General features: G+C 41.1%; 1 protein-coding gene across 5 annotated transcripts in view; it reads right to left on the bottom strand.

The window, feature by feature from the left end:
* PHACTR4 (phosphatase and actin regulator 4) overlaps positions 1–21503 on the bottom strand; it is a 134883-nt gene that overhangs the window by 38216 nt on the left and 75164 nt on the right. For 4 of the 5 annotated variants that reach the window (XM_089686260.1, XM_089686259.1, XM_089686262.1 and 1 more), the window contains 2 exons: positions 1135–1284; positions 164–244 (listed from right to left, as the gene is read on the bottom strand). In XM_089686260.1, coding sequence (XP_089542386.1) covers positions 164–244; positions 1135–1284 — 231 coding nt within the window. Of the gene's footprint in view, positions 1–163; positions 245–1134; positions 1285–16817; positions 17136–21503 lie in introns of those variants that run through there. The other variant, XM_089686258.1, reaches the window with a different exon arrangement.

Here is a 21503-nt window from a genome sequence, read left to right as displayed (position 1 = left end):
TGCACCCTGGGGGCATGTCTTTGAAAGCTTTGCCAGGGTCCAACCACCTGAAAGTACGAACCAATAATCCACGGTCTAAAAATACTTTGCCTGTACTGTACGATTAAGAAATATGTGTTGCCTACATACGTTTAAAGGTTATAATAAAAGACTTGCTACTTACCTTCTTCTGGTAGTTCAATGAGGACTCCTCTTTTTATTAGTTCTTCTTTGGGCTTTCTCATAGAGATCTTCCTTTCCAGAACTGTAGGCAGGGAAAAAAAATGGCATGAATTTGAGAGGAAAAAAGGCAACAAGGAAAAAAACACCTAGCTATAATCAATAGTATGGCAATATAGTTGCAAAATATTATATTTTATAAGGCAGAGTTTAAACTAAACTGGGTTGCGGACATGTTTGTGATGAGTTGTTACATGACTGTATAATAAAGTTAGTCTAGTTTGCAAAGTTTGTTTTTGGTCCCAGGACTGTAACTTTTTGTTAGGGTACTGCTATAAGGAATCAGGCTATTTTTTTCAAATTGAACTGTAAAGTTGGCCATTTCCTGTACAAAAATGCTTGTGAGAGCTCCCCAAACAGCCTCTGCTGTTGGGTCATCTCCTGTCTGATATACCTCAATTAAAAAAATCAAGGGAGGAAAATTTTTCAGACAAACAGCAGATGCATCCAATCAGATGCAGTCTCTATATAGGCATATGATGGGACAAACTATCACAATACAATAGCTGCAGCAGGAGATTCATCCATCTGAACTCTTTAGAATGTATGGATAGATCAAACAGCTTTTTTCTTTCATTAAGGCTGCAGACTGAACGGAAAAAAATCCAATAGTGTATGGCCAGATTAAGGTGAGCAATAGAATGACAAATACAGTGTTACAAACTAGCAATCTGGGATAATCAGGGGAAAAGCCTCTCACAGTACTGCTGCTTGAAGCCACTGGTTGGAAGAATTTACCAACTTAAATCATACAACCCTGGATTATGAACCCAAGGAGATATAGAAAAAATAGAATTTATGTGCTTTTTGAACTTCACATTTGTACTGGCACCTATATAAATGGGGATACTATGGTCTAAGTCTTAATGAAATCCCAATCTACCTTCAACACTAATGACTGTTTAATCAAATTACCTTCGGAAGTCTCACGAAAATTATCACTGCTCTTTCTCTTCCTCCACTTCCACGGCTTAAAGAGTTTTCCTATTCCGGAGAATTTGCTCTTCCTTTTAGCAGGTGGAGTTGGGGGTGCTGGAGGCATTGTGGGAGGATCCCCCTCCTCTGCTGTAATAAGAAAAAAGTAAACTGTAAAGATGATGTGTTGTCAGACAACACACAAGGAAATGAGTGGAAAAAAGATATATCTAATTTGTTAAACTGGTAAACAGTTCCAAAACTGCTTTGGTAGTCTTTCGAGAATGTCTCGGTACAATAAAAAAAAAAATAGGGCAACAAAAAAAGCAACATCCAGTGCATTCCTGCAATACGTGCACATTTCCCTTCTCAAAATCACTGAAAATACAAAAAATATTTAATAATCCTGCCAGAAATCCAGTGAGCATTTACACCTCTTTCCGCACTAAGTAGAAAATCTTCCATGGTTAGAAATAAGTTATTATGATGAGGTATTGAGTGCGGAAGAGCTGGATGGTGTAAATATACGCAGTACACAGCAGAAAGAGCTGTGATGCAGGAGCATACAAGTAGCTTGTTCCAAGTCCTAAAAAGCTTGAGATTTTTAGTGCACAGATTGGAGTGCATTGTTTTGTGTGTCTACCGCCATTTCATAAGGTTTTAAAACAGAATGAAACTTTGCAGGATGTTTATAAATAATTTTCCATGTGATATGCTAAATGGAGAGTATATAGAGACCTCAGAGAATAACTGATTGCACAGTAAAGGACACAAAGCGTTTTAGACCTTACATTTCTTTTTTGCTGCCATCTAATGCTGCAGGAGTCTGGATTTTTATTCACATTTAAGTGTACGTTTATTTGGTAGACATGCTATTGTTTTTCACATTTATTGTTTGTTTATATTGTTGACACTGATGCCACATTGGGTTATTGATGGGAAGGGTAGCTCTGTCCTATTGTTATACTTTACTGCCTTTGACTGAAATCCCAAGTAGTTCTGTAGCCCATCAGGGGAGGACTCCAGCAAAGCTGATAACCGTACTTGGGATTCCAGCGCAGCAGAGGCATTCTAGTCTGCTTAAATGGAAGTGAGGAGCTTGATGAATTTCTTACAGGATTATCGGGTATTTTTCTGTATTTGCAACATTTTTAACCACTGGCCCTCCAGAGGATTTACTCCCCTTCCTTACCAGGTAATTTTTTGCATTACGGAGCTGCGTTACTTTAACTGATAATTGCGCGGTCATGCAATGCTGCTCCCAAATTAAATTTCCGGCCTTTTTTCCCCACAAATAGAGCTTTCTTTCAGTGATATTTTATCACCTGTGCGGGTTTTAATTTTTTTGCGCTATTACAAAAAAAAAAAGACTGACAATTTTGAGAAAGAACACAATATTTTTTACTTTTTGCTATTAAACAGGTCCAGTAAAATAATTATAAAAAATCAAATATTGTCATAAATTTAGGTCAAAATGTATTCTGCTACACGTCTTTGCTAAAATAAAATCCCAGTACGTGTAAATTAATTGGTTTGCATGAAAGTTATGGCGTTTACAAATGGCTGTTTATATGCTGGGATTTTTTTTTCACTTTTACTAGTAATGGCGGTGATCAGCAACTTATAGCGGGACTGCGGCGGATAACCTGACACTGGGGGAAACTGACGTCCCCAGTGACACCAATACAGTGATCAGTGCTTAAAAAAAGCACTGACACTGTACTAATGGCACTGGGCAGGAAGGGGTTAACATGTGGGGCAATTAAAGGGTTAACTGTGTGCTGGGAGTGTTTTACTAGGTGTAGGTGTGTGTGTTTCACTGTAATCACACTACTGTGGATGGTTGTGCTGTGCACAGCCATCCACAGCTGTGTGTCCAAGCTGACAGGGAGGAGAACTGTTAGTAACAAACAGTCTTCCTCCTCGTCAGAGATCTTCAGAAATCACCAGACACCAGCGAGTAATTACTGGGCGGGGCCCAGTGACTGACTGCCGCGAATGGCGGCGCAGGTAGGGTGCGCGCGCCCCCTACCTGGAAATGCAAAATCACGTATATATATGTGAATTCGCGCACCGCTGCCGCCCTGTAGCAGTATTTCTGCTATAGGGCGGTCAGCAAGCGGTTAAAGAGAAAAAAAATGGGGAAAGGTGCATGTAGTGTAGAGAAATACTAAATAAAGGTTTTTTTATTTGGTCCAGACATACACTTTAAGCAAAGTTTCTACCTTTTTGATTTCTGTGTAAAATAACATTCTTCTGAGAGGAAATGTAAAGTATAGTAATTTGACTTATATCTGTTCAGTAAAACTATTATTCTCACTAAGCCTTACATCTGCCTTTTTAGAATTGTTGGCGAATGAGGAATTGATGTACTGACGCATTCGAAGTTTAAGGGTTACTGAACATAAATTATACACGTCTACAAACAAACACCATTAAACAAAAACAAAAAAGGTGAATATAATTGATCGATACAGAAGATGTCATTATCTCATAGGAGGCTAATTCCAACTTTTTGGAAAATCTCACTGCAGGTGGGATGGATCCTTTCATCTACTGTAAAAAGGAAAATGAAAACTAAGTACAAGAAGTAATTATCAGCTGGAAGAGGTGGTTATCTAATGCCTATGATCTTCAATGCATGACTTACGGCAATCGCAAGAGAAACTACAGGTTTTTAAGACATGTCCTAAATACGATTGCTCCTCTCTATAATAAAAATCAAGAAAGAGGTTCAGCTTAGGTTCACATACACTATATTCCCAAAAGTATTGGTACACTCCTCCAAATAATTGGATTCAGGCGTTCCAATCACCTCATGGCCACAGGTGTATAAAATCAAGCACCTAGGCATGCAGACTGCTTCTACAAACATTTGTGAAAGAATGGGTCTCTTTCAGTTGCTCAGTGAATTCAAGCATGGTACCGTTGTAGGTTGCCACCTGTGCAATAAGTCTATCCATGAAATTTCCTTGCTACTAAATATTCCACGGTCAACTGTTAGTGGTGTTATAACAAAGTGGAAGCAACTGGGAACAACAGCAACTCAGCCACAAAGTGGTAGGCCACGTAAAATGACAGTGCATGCTGAAGCGCACAGTGCGCAGACGTTACCAACTGTCTTCAGAGTCAATAGCTAAAGACCTCCAAACTTCGTGTGGCCCTCAAATCAGCACAACAGTGTGTAGAGATCTTCATGGAATGGATTTCCATAGCCGAGCAGCTGCATCCAAGCCTGATATCACCAAGTGCAATGCAAAGTGTCGGATACAGTGGTGTAAAGCACGCCACCACTTGACTCTAGAGCAGTGGAGACGTGTTCTCTGGAGTGACGAATCACGTTTCTCTGTCTGGTAATCCAATGGACATGTCTGGGTTTGCCAGTTGCAAAGAGGAGGGTAGTTGCCTGACTGCATTGTGCCAAGTGCAAAGTTTGGTGGAGGGAGGATTAAGGTGTGGGGTCATTTTTCAGGGGTTGGGCTTGGCCCCTTAGTTCTAGTGAAGGGAACTCTTAAGGCATCAGCATACCAAGACATTTTGGACAATTTCATGTTCCCAACTTTGTGGGAACAGTTTGGGAATGGCCCCTCCCTGTTCCAACATGACTGCACACCAGTGCACAAAGCAAGGTCCAAGTTTGGGGTGGAGGAACTGGCTTGCACAGAGTTCTGACCTCAACCCAATAGAACACCTTTGGGATGAATTCGAGCGGAGACTGCGAGTCAGGCCTTCTCATCTGACATCAGTGCCTGACCTCATAAATGCACTTCTGGAAGAATGGTCAAACATTCCTGTAGACGCACTCCTAAACCTTGTGGACAGCCTTCCCAGAAGAGTTGAAGCTTTTATAGCTGCAAAGACTGGGCCAACTCAATATTGAACGCTACGGACTAAGACTTATCTGCCATTAAAGTTCATGTGCATGTAACGGCAGGTGTCCTAATACTTTTGGCAGTATAGTGTTGGGGCCAATTTGCAGCATGATTTCAAGCCCCATCTGGTGTGACTTTGTTCAGCAGTTCCGCTGAAGTTCAAAATGCAACCAATTCGCATATATGTGAACCGGAGCTGGAAGAAGTGTAATTGATCAACCACACCACTTGAACAGGCAATAGCCAACATGCAACTGCACAAATTTTAGAAAAAATCAGAAAGCATACTCCTGTTTTACACATTATATTATGGTAGTTGGAAATGCGGTGTCAAACACGTAGGCCTCATTTACACCATACATGCAGAAAAACTGATACACAGATTTCACTTGCAGATACATCAGTTTACGTCAGTTTTCATGCATGCTTCAATGAGTCTGCATGCCAAAAAAAAAATGCAGAAAAATGGACATCTCTGCACATGGTTTGAATGAGACATTAAGCTAGACAAAGACTGATCGAATTTCTGCCGGTTCAGCAGGAACCAGTGTGTGGCCATCCCTGCTCAATCGTTAGAAATGGACAAGTTGGAAAATTTTTGGCAATTAGTCCTCATGCACACTGGACGTTTTTACAGCTGCTGTTTTTGGCTTTTGACATTTTTTTTCTACAGCTAGTAAACCCCCTAGCATGTTATCCTATGTGTCCATCCACACAGACTGTAATCAAGGTTTTTTGGCTGGAAACAAAATCCAGAACTAGTGGGTTTCTAGAAGAGTTTTATTATCTGTAAAAACGCTCTAATGATGACAAATGCGGCAAAACGCAGTAAAAAGCTAAAAATCGCAGCAAAAAGTCGCAAACTGGCGTTTTTGGACTTTTTTTGACCAAAAAAATTTGTTTCTTTTAGTAACAAAAACTCTAAAAAACGCAAACGCGGCAAAACGCCACTAAACGCAGCAAAACACTAAAATAAAAGCTGAAAAACTCAGGTTGTTAATGTGACTTTACACAGCTAACGTTACCAGCGTTATCAAAATGTCCAGTGTGCATGAGGACTTAGTAGCAGCAGCTGCTCATCAATGTATTCTGACAGTTTCCAGGTCCTGTTGTCAGAAACACTGTGACAGCAGGGGAAGGATTCCTCAAATACACCTCATTTGTATGGATGGAGGAATCTGCTTTTTTGGCCCACTGGCTGCATGAAAAAAACTACTTATGTATAAGTGTTTTCACACAAGATTCACACCACTTTAACCCAAGACTCACATCTATTTGGAAATATTCTGTGAATCCTTGGTAAAATTGGTAAGAAGTATGTCGCTGAGGATCTTAGAGGTTCTTTTTTTAATTCTATATTAAATAACGTACTGCAGATAATTTAACTGTGAGCTCAAAATTATTTTAAAGTGGCGCTAAACACAGGTTCAAAAAGGAAAGATTCTAATCAAGTATGTATTCTTAACTCTGCACTGCCGAAGAGCTCACAGAGGACATTCAAGGAGGCAGAGACACACAGTAGGAAATGGTTTCATAAAAGCAGATTAAGGGAACATAGGCAATTGGATGTGTATGGATTGTTTTTGGAAAATAAGGATATCATTTGGTGTGACTTTAAAAACAGAATGACTATGATAATGCAACCACTGAATAGATTAATAAAAATCTAAGAATGCTAGCTGGCATACCTGTTCTTCCAAAATAGCAAACCATTTCTTTACCAAAAAGTAAAGTTAAAGGAAATACATCACAGTCATTCTATTGGACCTCACCTGACCATACAAAAGAGAACCTATAGCTGGCATCCAATTAGATTATGACTGATCACAGTTTTATTATTCCGGTACTATAGATGCTAATGCTCATATGTTGTAGTAATATGCAATGTTGGGCGGTGTGTGGTGCGTTGTGCTGTGTTGGGCAAACAGGATTGCAGTGCACTGTTCTTTGCATATTTAACACAGGTAAAAGCCTTTCATTATTTTCTGATCCATCAGTGACCCATTGGTAACATCCCGTTCCTCAAACACCCCAAATCTACAAGCCCAATAGGAGCTATACTGTCCACAGCAAAGCTGTATTCATTTCATTGTTACGAAATATTGCATTCGCACGGCAGGGCTGAAACTATCTCTGCACTTCCCAATACGACGAGTCATCTGGAAACGGATGACAGTGGGTGCCAACTAATGAGTGTATAGAAAATTACACCGCTTATACCTGCCAGTTGTCACATATCTCAAGACAGCACTGGTGGCTGACAGGAAAAACAGATGGAGCTTGTGATGCAGCAGCAGGCCATTGTTTTAATGGAAAGGAGCAGAGTCAGACTTGCCTGAGGAATAAAATGCAGGCATGTATATACATAGCTCCATGTTTGGCACACCTGATCAATGAATACAATAATCCTAGTTTCACTGGAGGAGCCATCGTGGAAGCAGCTGCACATAGTCGTCAAGGAAGATGCGTTACTGTTCCTGGGGGACTGCAAAGTAGCAGAGGATTTCATGAGACATGCGCACGCATACTAAAAACAGTAATAAACTGCTTACCAAGGCCCCTTTCACACATGTGGACCGTTTGTTAGTTTTTCATCCATCGGTTGAAGGATGAAAAATGGACATCAATGCATTTCTATGGACAAAAGGATAATCATTTGTTTACATCCGCATCCGTTAAGATCCATTTTTTTTTAACCACAAGGGGACCTAAATGGATGTAAACAATCCGTTTTTGCATTGGTTATAAGGAGCCAGCACCTGCCAGTGTCCCAACAGCCAGTGACTCATCTCTGCTGTTAGTGGGGATTTCCCGCTGACAGCAGAATGTAAACAAAAGGATGGGGCAATGTGTGCACAGAGAAAGGCAGGAGAGGTGAGGATCAGTGTTCACAGTGAGGGGGCAGTGTGTACAGACAGGTTCTCTCACTTGCAGGCTCTGAATGCAAGTGCTTGCAGTTTTATATACTTTACCTTAGAAGAAGCTGTCCATTCGTCCTTGTCGCTGCAGTAGAGGAAGTGTGGATGTCACGGAGTGACCCCACCACATTACTTCAGAGGCGGGGCTAAATGACAGCTCCTTCTGATGTAAACAAAGGAGTTGCCGATAGCATTCAGAGTCGGCAATGACATTCAGTCCCAGCAAGTGAAGGAGCCTGTATGTACGCACTGCTCCCTCACTGTAAACACCAATCCTCTCTTTTCCTTGCAAACACTGCCCCATCCTTGCCACAAAGAGGACTTGTCACCTGTATGCTATGACATGGGGAGCTATTGGTCGCCATTAAGGCATAAATAATAGTGTAAAAAAGAAAATATTAAACCTTTAACCACTTGCTGTCCGCCTTATAGCAGATTTACTGCTACAGGGTGGAAGTTCTGTGCAAAATGACATATATAAATGTGATTCTGAACTTCGGCACTGGGGAGCATGGGCCTGCCACCGGAGCGCCGCTTCTGCTGTGAGTGGACACAGCAGAAGCCAATCAACAGGTGCAAGCCAATGGTTGAGCGTCAGCACCTGTTGATCACCGAGGAAACTGACATAACACAGCTCTGTAAACAAGGCATAGCTGTGTTATGTCAACGGCGATCTGCTAGATTTTATTCAGCTAAAAAAAATCTAGCAGATTGCCTAGTATAAACAGCACACACACTCTAGCAAGGCACACAATTAACCCTTTGATCACCCTAGATCACAGGTATGAAACTGGCGGCTCTGTTGCCAAACTACAAGTCCCATGAGGCACTGCAAGATTGACAGTTACAAGCATAACTCCCAAAGGCAGAGGCATAATGTGACTTGTAGTTTCACAACAGCAGGACGGCCGCCATTTTGACATTCCTGTCCTAGGTATTTAACCCCCTTCCCAGCCAGTGTCATTAATACAGTGACAGTGCATATTTTTAGCACTGATCACTGTATTAGTGTCACTGGTTCCCACAAAGTATCAGTTAGTGTCAGACTGTCTGCCGCACTATTAAAGTCCTGCTATAAGTCGCAGATTGTTGCCATTACTAGTTTAAAAAAAAAATTCCAGTATATATACCACCATTTGTAGACACTATAACTTTTGTGCAAACCAGTCAATATACGCTTATTGGGATTTTTCTTTTTTACCAAAACTATATAGCAGAATACATTTTGGCCTAAATTTATGAAGAAATTCGATTTTTTAAATTTTTGTATTGGATATGTTTTATAGCAGAAAGTAAAAAAAAGTTGTTTTATTTTCATCACAAAAAATGGCCTGGTCATGAAGGGGGGTAAATCTTCTGGAGGTCAAGTGATTAAAGAGACATATGAAAAAAAATAGAAAAGCAAAAAAAATTTGAGACATCCCCACATGCATATATATGAAAACAGTATGTTATATGGTAACTGGAGCCTAACACACATGAATGCTGGCACCGTCATGTATTTTTTTTCCTTCTAATTGCTAATGAACATGCTACTAAAGACAATGCATTCGCTCTACAGACACACAGAAAAGTTAACAGATGCTGCTATATCGTGGAACAAGATAGGATTTTGGAATTTTCTATAAAGGCGTGCAGCGGGTAGGCTACCAATTGCACTGTCATTTTTACGTGCAGAAGAGACCTGTCACTATGTATTACACAATACAGGGAGTGTACAGCACTTAATTAGGGGAATTAACCCTCTAATGACTAACCAAGAGAAAGATATACTAATATAAAATCAAGAAAAACTTGTACTCTTGGGGTAAACAAGTTAGGAGCTGTGTGAAACTGGTAAAATATGGCTCTGTGGGAATAATGAAAGCTAGTCTATAAATCAGTTTCAAACTTTTAGCTGCAGACCATTTTGTCCTTTCTAAAGTACAATTAATTTGTCAATGTGCCATCTTCATAAAACTGTAGGCAAGATATGTGCACATCCCTTTACACCTTTAAAAAGGAGATAGGTTCCTTTGTCCGCTAGTCCAAGAGTGAGAACAACCACTTAAAAAGGCAGTAGCTTGCAGATGAAAAATTCTCAACAAAAGAACAGGAATGTAATTTTCACACAGAGTACTGACACTTTGGCAACAACAAATACACAGAGATGTAATCATCAAGCCTATTCCATCTTCCCCAGATCTAGGGTGGACCATTTGGCAAAACTATTCTATATACATACAGTTTGAACTCTGAAAGTTATACACTTTTTCATTTGACTTGACAAATATCATACATTCTTCTTTTTACTCATAGAGCACAGTTGGAGAGCATTTGTCACAGGACAGTGTCAATGTTTTTCCTATTGTCTCTCCACCCCTTAGGGTATTAGGCAGGAGGAACCTAGCACTGGAGATCAGTAGCCCAAGTCTGGCATGAAGCTGCTTTGTCTGTTTCAGTGACGTAAGAATATTTCTTGCAGGTTAAAAAACAATCAGTTTTAAAAGGAACACTTTTTAATCAGAATGCAGCATCAAGTCAATTAAACTCCTGGAATATTGATTTGTTCAGTTAAGTAGCAAAGGGGGTTGTTAATCAGTTTCAGCTGCTTTGGTGTTAATGAAATTAACAGGTGCACTAGATGGGCAACAATGAGACGACCCCCAAAACAGGAATGGTTTTACAAGTGGAGGCCACTGACATTTCTTTCCCTACTCATCTATTTCTGCCTGTTTTTTACTAGTTTTGCATTTGGCTAGGTCTGTGTCACTACTGGTAGCATGAGGCAATACCTGGACCCAACATAGGTTGCACAGGCAGTCCAACTCCTCCAGGATGGCACATTAATACGTGCCATTGCCAGAAGGTTTTCTGTGTCTCCCAGCACATTCTCAAGAGCATGGAGGAGATTCCAAAAGTCAGGCAGTTACTCTAGGAGAGCTGGACAGGGCCGTAGACATTCCTTAACCTATGAGCAGGACCGGTATCTGCTCCTTTGTGCAAGGAGGAACAGGATGAGCACTGCCAGAGCCCTACAAAATGACCTCCAGCAGGCAACTGGTGTGAATGTTTCTGACCAAACAATCAGAAACAGACTTCATGAGGGTGGCCTGAGGGCCCGATGTCCTCTGGTGGGCCCTGTGCTCACAGCCTGGCACCATAGAGCTCAATTGGCATTTGCCATTGAACACCAGAATTGGCAGGTCCACCACTGGCGCCCTGTGTTTCTTTATAGACAAGAGCAGGTTCACCCTGAGCACCTGTGACAGACGTGAAAGGGTCTGGAGAAGCCATGGAGACCATTATGCTGCCTGTAACATCGTTCAGCATGACTGTTTTGGTGGGTCAGTGATGGTCTGGGGAGGCATATCCATGGAGAGACGCACAGACCTCTACAGGCTAGACAATGGCACCCTGACTGCCATTAGGTATCAGGATGAAATACTTGGACCCATTTTCAGACCCTACACTGGTGCAGTGGGTCCTGGGTTTCTCCTGGTGCACGACAATGCCTGGCCTTATGTGGCAAGAGTATGCAGGTAGTTCCTGGAGCATGAAGGAATTAATACCACTGAATGGTCCCCACACTCGTCTGACCTAAATCCATTAGAACACCTCTGGGATATCATGTTTCTGTCAATCCAACGCTGCCAGGTTGCACCTCAGACTGTCCAGGAGCTCAGTGATGCCCTGGTCCAGATCTGAGAGGAAATACCTCAGGTCGCCATCCGTTATCTCATTAGGAGCGTGCCCCGATGTTGTCAGGCATGCATACAAGCACATGGGGGCCATACAAACTACTAAGTACCATTTTGAGTTGCTGCAATAAATTTCAGCAAAATAGACTAGCCTGCTGCATCATTTTTTCACTACAATTTTCCGTGTGTCTTTGAATTCAGTCCTCTGTAGGTTGATAATTTTCATTTCCATCAAACGATGGGGCATCCTTACATTCCTAACACATTACCCAGTCCTTACCAGTATAGATATCCAGCATTATATTTTTCCCCATTGAGATCTGATGTGTTTTCAAAGTGTTTGATTTTTTTTTTTGTGTACTACATTATATGGGATTCTTTCTTTTGATGGTATTCATCTTGGTTCTGTTCACAAAAGTGTCCCAGAAAAGCAGTTTAAAAACACCCATGAGCTCATTTGCCTTTTCTTGAAAAAGATCAGCATAAAGATCTGGAGAGTACAGTGTTTGCACTTGTGGAGGTGGAGCACAAGTACATTTCATTATTTGAAGTGAACAGGCACTGGATGAAAGCCATCCACTGATGTAAAGAAATATATATGGGCACTTTGTACATATGTGGACACCAGAAATAATTTGTTATTGTTATTAATAAATCCTTGTTGTTATTAAGTTGTTTTTGTTTTGTATGATATATTAGGATGCAGTGTATTTGGATTTATTTTGGATATATATACACTGGGTTTGTTTGCAGTATTGTTTATTTATATGTAACACTTTCAATTCACTGAGAAAATATATGTTAAATATAGTTTTGGGTTATCAGGTGACAGTAATGTCTTCAGCACTGGGCTGAACGCAGTGACATTTGATTGCACAGAAGGGATATGCTCATCTATAGGGATGCAAGGGATGTGCTCTTTCAGGAAGGCTCATCACTTACACTCCTGCTCTCAGTGCATCTGAATGGGTGGCTATAGGGGGTAAAAGGAGAAGGGGATATCTCCAGAGCAGAATGTGTTGTAAACACAGGCATAAAGGAAATGCTGATGGGGATCCCTGTAACTATTCTAAGGTTATTTATGAGGACTAAACATATACAAAATTCTAAACAAACAGTATGAAAATAAAGGAGAAATTAAACTTGAAGCACAGGGATGTTGAATTCCTATCGCCCAAAGCCCAGGACATGTAGTTCCGGGCACTGGACAGCTAGTTTTTCTTTTACATTCAGCCCTACTGCAGGCAAGCAGCAGGGCTCCCCTGTCAGGTTGAAATATTCAGGCGGCCCCTGTGTGAAGCTCCTCTCGCCCACTGTCTCCCGCTTGCCCATCTGCGGGCCCAGGACTGCCTCACCACTGGCGGCTAGAGGGGAGGGAGGAGAGCGGACACATCCACTCTCCTCCTTGTCTTGATCCCCCATTGAGAGATTCCCGACAATTGAGGCCGGGAAAGAATGTAATGCAGTGCGATGTGCACTGCATTACATTCAGGGGAGACATCCAAGGTCTTTTAGACCATGGATGTCTCAATAAAGAGAACCTGTCAGCAAAAATCGTCACATAGGGGACATTGTCCCCTATGTGATGAAAACAAAAAATTAAGCAAAAAAAAAATATTTTTTGTTTCATTGTAAAAAATGTAAGTTACACCCAAGGTCATAACATCACTTACAAACATAAATGCACACAATGGGGCGCTTACGAATGCCGATTGCGATACACGTTACATATCAACGTGCATGCCAGAATGAGAGCAATAATTCTAGCACCAGACCTCCTCCATAACACTATACTGATGACCTATAAGGGGCTTTAAAAGCATAGCCTATAGAAAATATAGGGTACCAAAGTTCGTCGCCATTTCACAAGTGCCTCATCTTTTACATTTTACGAAGAAATAAGGTAATTTATTGCTTTTTTTTGAGCCCTAAAATTAACTAACTTGCATATTCTACTGAAATTTTGCAGTAATATTATGTGACATAAAAAATTGGAACTACCACTATTTTATTCTCTCGGGTCTCCGATTTCATAAAATATATAATGTTTGGGGGGTTTGTGTAATCTTCAGGCCTAAAATGATTTTTTTTTAATCTTGTGCAAAAACGGCTCTGGCAGCAAAAAGGATAAGCCTGACTCTCTCCTTTCCTGATGAGCAGCCAATCAGTACTCATTACACTGTAAGATCTCTCTGCTCCCTGCTAGTCCCCAGGTGCGGTGCTGGAGACAGGCAGGGAGGGGAGGACAAGATAAACACTGCAATGTTAAAAAATGAAACGTCTAAGTCACCATAAAACCCCTTTTGTTTTTAAAAGCCCCAGACATTCCTAAAAGCACCTCTGATTTAAATATGGTTTTGGGTAAAAAAAATATTTTTTTTATTTGGACAAGTAGATTGTCATGAGGAACAAGTAGATTTGGATACCGATTTAGTCCCTGGACAAGTAGTTTTTTAAAAAATTTCCACACCCCTGAAGCATATGTGTAATTTTTGTTTTTTGACTGTATTTAGTGATTCTAATTTTTTTTTATAAATAACAAACATGTTATACTTACCTGCTCTGTACAATGAGTTTTCCTCTTTTTGAGTCCCCTGCCAGCGCTCCTGGCTCCATCCCCCTGCTGAGTGCCCACCATAGCAAACCGCGTGCTACGGGTGCACTCGTATGTGCTTGCTCCCGAGCCAGTCCTTTGTGTCCATAAGACACAGAGAGCTCATCTTGGCCCCACCCTTGCTCCATCCCCACTGGTTGTGATTGACAGCAGAAGGAGCCAATGGATGAATGTATGAAGTTAAAAAAACCCTTCTGTCTTTTCAACCATTTTAAGCTTTAAGAATGAAAACAGGCAACTAACATACCATAGTGGCACTATATTGTTTTTCTCAACACAGAGAGGTGGAGGCAGAACTTCTTTAAACAAGAGCACAAAAAACACTGCATCTTGTTCAGCATAAGTCTCCCAAAGCAAAATTTCTTCAAGCTAGGAAACCTATTGCAATGGCTACAGATCATGTAATACATACAGGGCAACCATGTCAAAAGGCTTTTTTAAAGTCAGGCAGCTGAGTTGCCAAAAAGGTTAACTGCACTTTGCCTGAAAGTGAAGTTGTCCTTTAAGCAAACCCTCCTACCTGCCATGAATGCAGCTAGTATGATGGAAAACTTAAGCAGGCAGGGACTGGCCAAATTCCATACAGTGTGTGGCAGGTCCCATTTGACAATAGTTGGACATTAGATCAAATTCTGTTTAATGGACATGCTTGAAAATTATTTTTGAACAGCGGCTGCAGCAGTGTATTCTTACAGCAGTGGGTGTCCCAACCGGGGGGACATTTCTCCTTCCATCTCATTTGCAGGGATAGAGGATTCTACCTGAACACAAAAAAAAAAAAAAAAAGAACAGTGTATGCTCAGCTTTACTTTCATTTTCCTGAATCTTCCCAAGAACGGCCTGCAATCATGGACGTCTCCAGCCACCCAGTGAATGAATGGCACTGGGGCACTCAAGCCCACTAGGAAGAGGACCAGCTCAAGGTACTAATGGGGGTTGGCACTGTACAGGGCTGCACAGTGAAGATACTGGGAGAGGAAAGAAGGTATTTGACAAAGCTAGTCACACTCCAACAGTGGGGGTTAGGAGTTATTCCTTTAAGGTGTACCTATAATCAGATTGTGATAAATCCAGCCATTAAGAATTACTGATTGTAAGGGTATATGTACAAGGGGCAGTCGTGTTTGATCATTACATACACAAGCTCTGCTTTGCAGTGCTACACAATAGCTGTGAGTTGGTGTTTCATTTTACAATACAAGCCCTGTAGTTAGCCAATTTACTGAACCTGAGGCACTCTTAACAGGGCAGATACCTTATAATGGTGCTTGTAAAGTGAAATTCTCGCTTACACCTAAATAGCCTTAAAACTGTCCCCTCCTTCCTCCTATTCTAACTAACCCATGCAAAATGTATATAGTTACCTATTTTCAGGCCACTCCGGTCAAGAGATCTCCCCTGTGTCAACCAGCAATAGCTGCATGTGACAGGAAAGAGCACTCTGACTAGTGAAGCCTGGAGTGATGACATTACCCATAGGCTTCAATGGGCCATCCATTGTCAGTGTTTCCCTGACACAGGGGAGCTGGATCACATGAACCTGGAAAAAAAAAACCTCCTGGCAGCATGCTGCAGAGGACGGTTTCTCGCTGCAAAGGTTCTGGGTTCATGCACATGGTCCTCAGCCCTGTGCAGTGCCCAGAGCTGTATTTACTTTTTATCCGCCACTTAGCTGCATGCAGGCAGCCCATAGAAAATGAATGGGTACGAAACAGCAGTGCGGACTCACTAACACAGCCAAACATAACAGGTGCATGGACCCCGAGGCAGAGCCTGTGCACTCAGATCTGTGCAACTGTCTCTGCGTCCCTGTCAAACTTGACTGTGCGGGTTCGTACAGACGACGCGTACCTATTCACTTTCTGTGGGTGGCTTAACAAACAGCTCTGGTTGCTGCATAAGGCTGAGCGCCTGTGTGAATGAGCCCTTGACCAGTCTTCTGCTGAGTAAGATCAATCCATTTGACAGGGAGCATGATCTTGCTGACTGCAGAGCTATAGATCTGACTTAGCAAGGGGTATTAGACCTCTGCAGAGAAACCACTGCTTCCACATAGTTAGAAAGGGTCTTTCTCTACAGTAAGCTTGCATGGGACAGGCTTTTCTGATTAGACTATGTGTACTTTCTACAAGGAAATTAAAGTTTTTGCATATCTTTAGTTCATCAGGGAAACATTAATTGAAACAGAAAGCTGTAAATCTAAAACTGTAAATTTACATGGATAAAAAATTAACTGTACAAGCTACAAATGAAAATCTAAATTCTGTAGATTGTATACACTTAAAAACAGAACAAAAACAGCACCAACAAAAATACCAGTTTAGCAGAGAAAGAATTTTGCAAGTACATTTCACACACTCACTGTATACATAGTAATTATTAAAAATGATCTGGAGATTATAAAATAACGTAAAGCAAGCAACATTATATAGCACAATAAAATAGTACTGCTTGTTAAAATTCTACTGTTCAATTACATAGCCTTAGCAACACATATGTCATGCATTCTGAAACTGATCTCACAAGCATAATTTAACAATAACGCCATTGCCAATAGTGGCTCACAAGGGTTAATTATGGCTACTGCATTTGTACTCACCCCTCAGGGCCGGGATCACAGGCCGGGAGAAAAATGCTTGCCCCATTGACAATGCCTGAGCACTCTCTCAACACTGAAGGATCCCCCTTTAAGGTAGGAGAGTGGACGATTAAATGCCCCCCCCGGGGCAGGGGCATATGTAGAGACAAGTAGGGCTTTATACTGAGTAAAGCAACCGAGACATACATACACTGGGAATTTAACACCACTACCGCCCTCTTAACTGTTTCCACACCCTTCCTCTGCAACAAACAGGATTAACAGGATCCCGGACATAATTATCACTTTTTCCTCCAGCAGAAACAACACCAGCTAAATCAAGAATCGAGGTTCTACAATCTGAGAGAGGATTGCAGGTCTTATAAAACATCTGGGGAGTTGCTAAGAGTAAATAATGAGTTTAACGCCTCCATATGAAACCTGCGCAGCTCCTGTCTTTCTGCAGCCACTCCCCACAATACTTCACATTTCTCCAATACCATTTCCTCTACAAAAAAAACTCCTCCAGTCTCAGTTCTTCTGCCTATACCACCTCTTAAAATAGATAAGCACTGCAATATTTCCTTCTTTTACCTGTTTCTGTGATTCCTCCAATTATATAACCTATAATTATATAACCTATCTGCTCCTCCTTCTACGTAGCTCTTCTCACTAGCCCACTTTACCACCTGCTATAAAAGCCTGCCTCACTATACAACTACTCCCAATATTTTCAGTTAACTAACATGAAGTTCACATTGCTGTGCTGTGACAATGCATGTGCCAGGGAGCACATTACTGAAACACTGAAAAATTTACTTTCCGCTGCAGTGCCATTCATTTTTAAAGTTGAACTAAAAAAATTGAAGGTTTCCAATGTTATATGTAACATTGAGAAGTGTTAGTTGTGCATAAACAGTACTCTGAGCAATGTGCATGTGGTCCTAAATTCCTCCTGAAAAAAAACTGTGCGCTTCCTTGTATCAGCGGGTGCCACCAGTCTGTTCGCTTTATATTTGCAGAGTGAATGTAAGGCTCAGTTAAAGAATATGTAAACCCAACATTTCATAGTACTGATATGTACCTGCTGTACCATGTACTTGCATGAAAAAGTATCCTGTTCTCTTTGTATTGCTTCCTTTGTGTGAAATCACTGGTGTTCCTGCCAGTCCCTCTGCTTTTCTATTAAAAACTGACCACACTAAGCATGAGAGCACAGTGCGATCAGTTTTCTGGCTGTGCTGGGACTCAATGTGATCTTCTCCAATGATCACACTTCTGCTGACATGCTCCCCCCTGCACAGTTTTCACTTGCAAAATCAATGTACTAAACAAATCATATTCTGTAATAACAAAATATATGTGCGGCGCTCTGTAAATAATTAAGTGATAATCAAAAAAAGTCCATAAATCAAGAGTCCTTTTGTAATCACCATGTGAATTGAATTATAACTGCTAAAGAAAAATCACCACGTGACTGTTTAAATATCTTCAAAGTGCTGTGCTCCCCCTTCGGGTGTGCACTCACCAAATTTATGTGCCTCCCACTCTCATGGTTGGCAAATGCGCTTTTGTGTAAATTTATATTCTTCCAGAAAAAGATGTTCCCTCATATCATAAATCGATTCCTCCCAAGAATGGTTCAAATGCTCCAATGTTATTGCCTCTGATCATGACTCTCCACAGACATCACATAAAAGAAAAAAAAAATAGAGACCCGACATGGTGCAGTACCATTTAAAACCATTTAATCTCTGCCCAGAGAATCTCACTTACAGAACATAGTATAAAATAAGCCCAAAGATATATATATCTCCATGTATCGGTAGTATCAGAGAGGGAAGACCGTACAACGCTCTCACCACTGCCGGTCCTCGCTCTCGGACAGTCCTGCATCACTTCCGGTTCCAAAGTACGTCACTTCCGATTATCGCTTAGCCAATCACTGATGCATTTAGTCACTTCTGGACTTATTCATAGGGTGTGCTACCTATGTCCGGAAGTGACGTAACGCGGCAGTGATTGGCTAAGCAGTAACCAGAAGTGATGCAGGACTGTCCGAGAGCAAGGACCAGCAGTGGTGAGAGCGTTGTACGGTTTTCCCTCTCTGATACTACCGATACATGGAGATATATATATCTTTGGGTTTATTTTATACTATGTTCTTGTAAGTGAGATTCTCTGGGCAGAGATTAAATGATTTTAAATGGTACTGCACCATGTCGGGTCTCTATTTTTTTTCTTTTATGTGATGTCTGTGGAGAGTCATTATCAGAGGCAATAGCATTGGAGCATTTGAACCATTCTTGGGAGGAATCGATTTATGATATGAGGGAACATCTTTTTCTGGAAGAATATAAATTTACACAAAAGCGTATTTGCCAACCATGAGAGTGGGAGGCAAATAAATTTGGTGAGTACACACCTGAAGGGGGAGCACAGCACTTTGAAGATATTTAAACAGTCACGTGGTGATTTTCCTTTAGCAGTTATAATTCAATTCACATGGTGATTACAAAAGGACTCTTGATTTATGGACTTTTTTTGATTATCACTTTATTATTTAGAGCGCTGCACATATATTTTGTTATTACAGAATATGATTTGTTTATTATAATTTTTTTAAAGTGGAAAGTAGCAGCCTAATATTTGTTTTGTATTATACACATGATATTTATATAGCGCAGTTTGTATTCAGAAAGGTCATTTCCTTTGCCCTGGAGAAATATGGTGATCTGTAAAGATCAATGTCCTGCTGTTTCTCCTCCCTCACTTCCCTATGCAGCTGAGAACAGAGGGTATAACGTTTTTTGTATACACAAATGTTTTGCCTTTTATTTCAATTTGAAACTGAATGGATTGTTTTATAAGGGTGGTGGGGGGGTGTTTCCATTTACTTTAATGTTGACTCTTCAGCCGGTCATATGTGGATAACAATTAGGCTGGTTCAGCAGCTGATGAATCTTGATTAATGTATGGACAAGCTGATTGTACCATCCATCCTTTGATTCCATCGATCAACTTGGGTACAGTCAGCCTGTTGGAACTCAAATCATCTACGGGCTACCTTAGGAGATCTGGAGTGAGATTTGGCAATGTCACTTCTGTGATGCTCATTGTTCCTCTTGCTGGAGTCTCTGATGTAGGAAAGTAAAGCCCTACCTCTATCAAGATGGCCCCCTCAATACAAACAGTGCATCACAAAGCATGGCAAGTCATTATTAGAAAAAAGATCGGTTTCAGAGACCACAGGCAATACTGGTGGCTAGTCTTTTGCCCCATCTGCCTATTTTTGCAGGCAGCTTCCAGTGTATCCCAGGGCAGCTTAGCAACAGACATCCCACAGTAATCCACTATAGCGCGTTGTGGTGCAATGCATTTAAAAATTACTACACGCACTATGTTTGGTGCCTTAGGGAGCCTATTCAAATGAATACACTGCCTTAGCACAATGTGTGTTTAACACAATACAAATGTATAAACTCCAAAATTACACTTGCCTTCTGCAGCTACAACGAACATACCAATAACCTAATACCTCACTTATAGTCAGTTTAGCTCTACTGCCCAACATGAGGCCCTTTGTTGTGTGTTGTATGGCTCTTGGATGCAGCAGTCTGTAGTGGAAGTGAGAGCATTGATTTGTAAAAGGGTATTAGCAATCACCTTTACTAGCCTCATGTAACATGTCCCCAGTATTTCTCGGTCCTCTGCAACAAGTCTCCAGTCTCTAGCTAATTCAGCAACATGTTCTCAGTCTTTGGCCATCCTGTTTTCTATTAGATCAGAGGAGACTGTCAAGAGACTGCAGATATTACAAATGCTAAACGTTATATTTAACCCTATGTCGATGTCAGGGAGCTCTATTACAATAGAGATCGCCACTACATGAATGGTATCCATACACTCTTTATGAGAAAAGCTATAAAAGCAGTCCTGACTAAACATCAGGAGTACAACTGTCCATTGCACAACCATTACTTAAATGCTTTACAAAGCTGGGCTTTATTCAAGACTGACAAGAAAAATTGCTGAGAAAAGAAAGACATGAAATCAATTTGTGATTTTTTCACAGAAGCCAATATTTAAAGCGGTTGTAAAGTATTTTTTTTTTATATTAAACCAACAAACATGTTCTACTTACCTGCTCTGTGCACTGGTTTTACAGAGCAGCCCCAGTCCACCTCTTCAAGGTTCCCCTGCCAGCGCTCTTGGCTACTCCTCTTCTCTGTGCACCACCATAGGAAGCCACTTCCTATAGGGAAGCATGTGTGGGCTCGCTCCTGAGCCAAGCTGTGTGTGTCCACAGACACACACAGCGTGTCCGCTCCCCGCTCTATGCTCAAAGGCTTTGATTGCAATGGCTCCTACTGCTGTCTCTGTCCTGTGAATGCAGGGAGAGAAGAGATTGCCACTACAGGTGGGCACAGCACTGGATCGAGTGAAGTAAATACTTAGGAAGGGGGTGATACAAATACTGGTACATTTTTTAACTTAATGCAGGGAAAGCATTAACAATAAAAAAAAGTCTAGGCTTTAGAGCATTTCATTGGCAGGCAATGGGGGAATAAAGATTTAGGACAGGGCGGATGAATCAAATGCAGCGCAATTGTTAAGGAAAACTTGTCTTCTGATTAGCATAGAGGTTACAATTGAGAGGTTTAGAACCTTGAATGTCTGAGAATGGCCCAGTACCACAGACCATAA

The sequence above is a fragment of the Staurois parvus genome, unplaced genomic scaffold (genome assembly GCF_062004578.1).
Source record: "Staurois parvus isolate SC_StPar_1 unplaced genomic scaffold, SC_StPar_1.0 ptg000394l, whole genome shotgun sequence".
Lineage (NCBI taxonomy): Eukaryota > Metazoa > Chordata > Amphibia > Anura > Ranidae > Staurois > Staurois parvus.
This window is presented reverse-complemented; position numbering and strand designations above follow the sequence as displayed.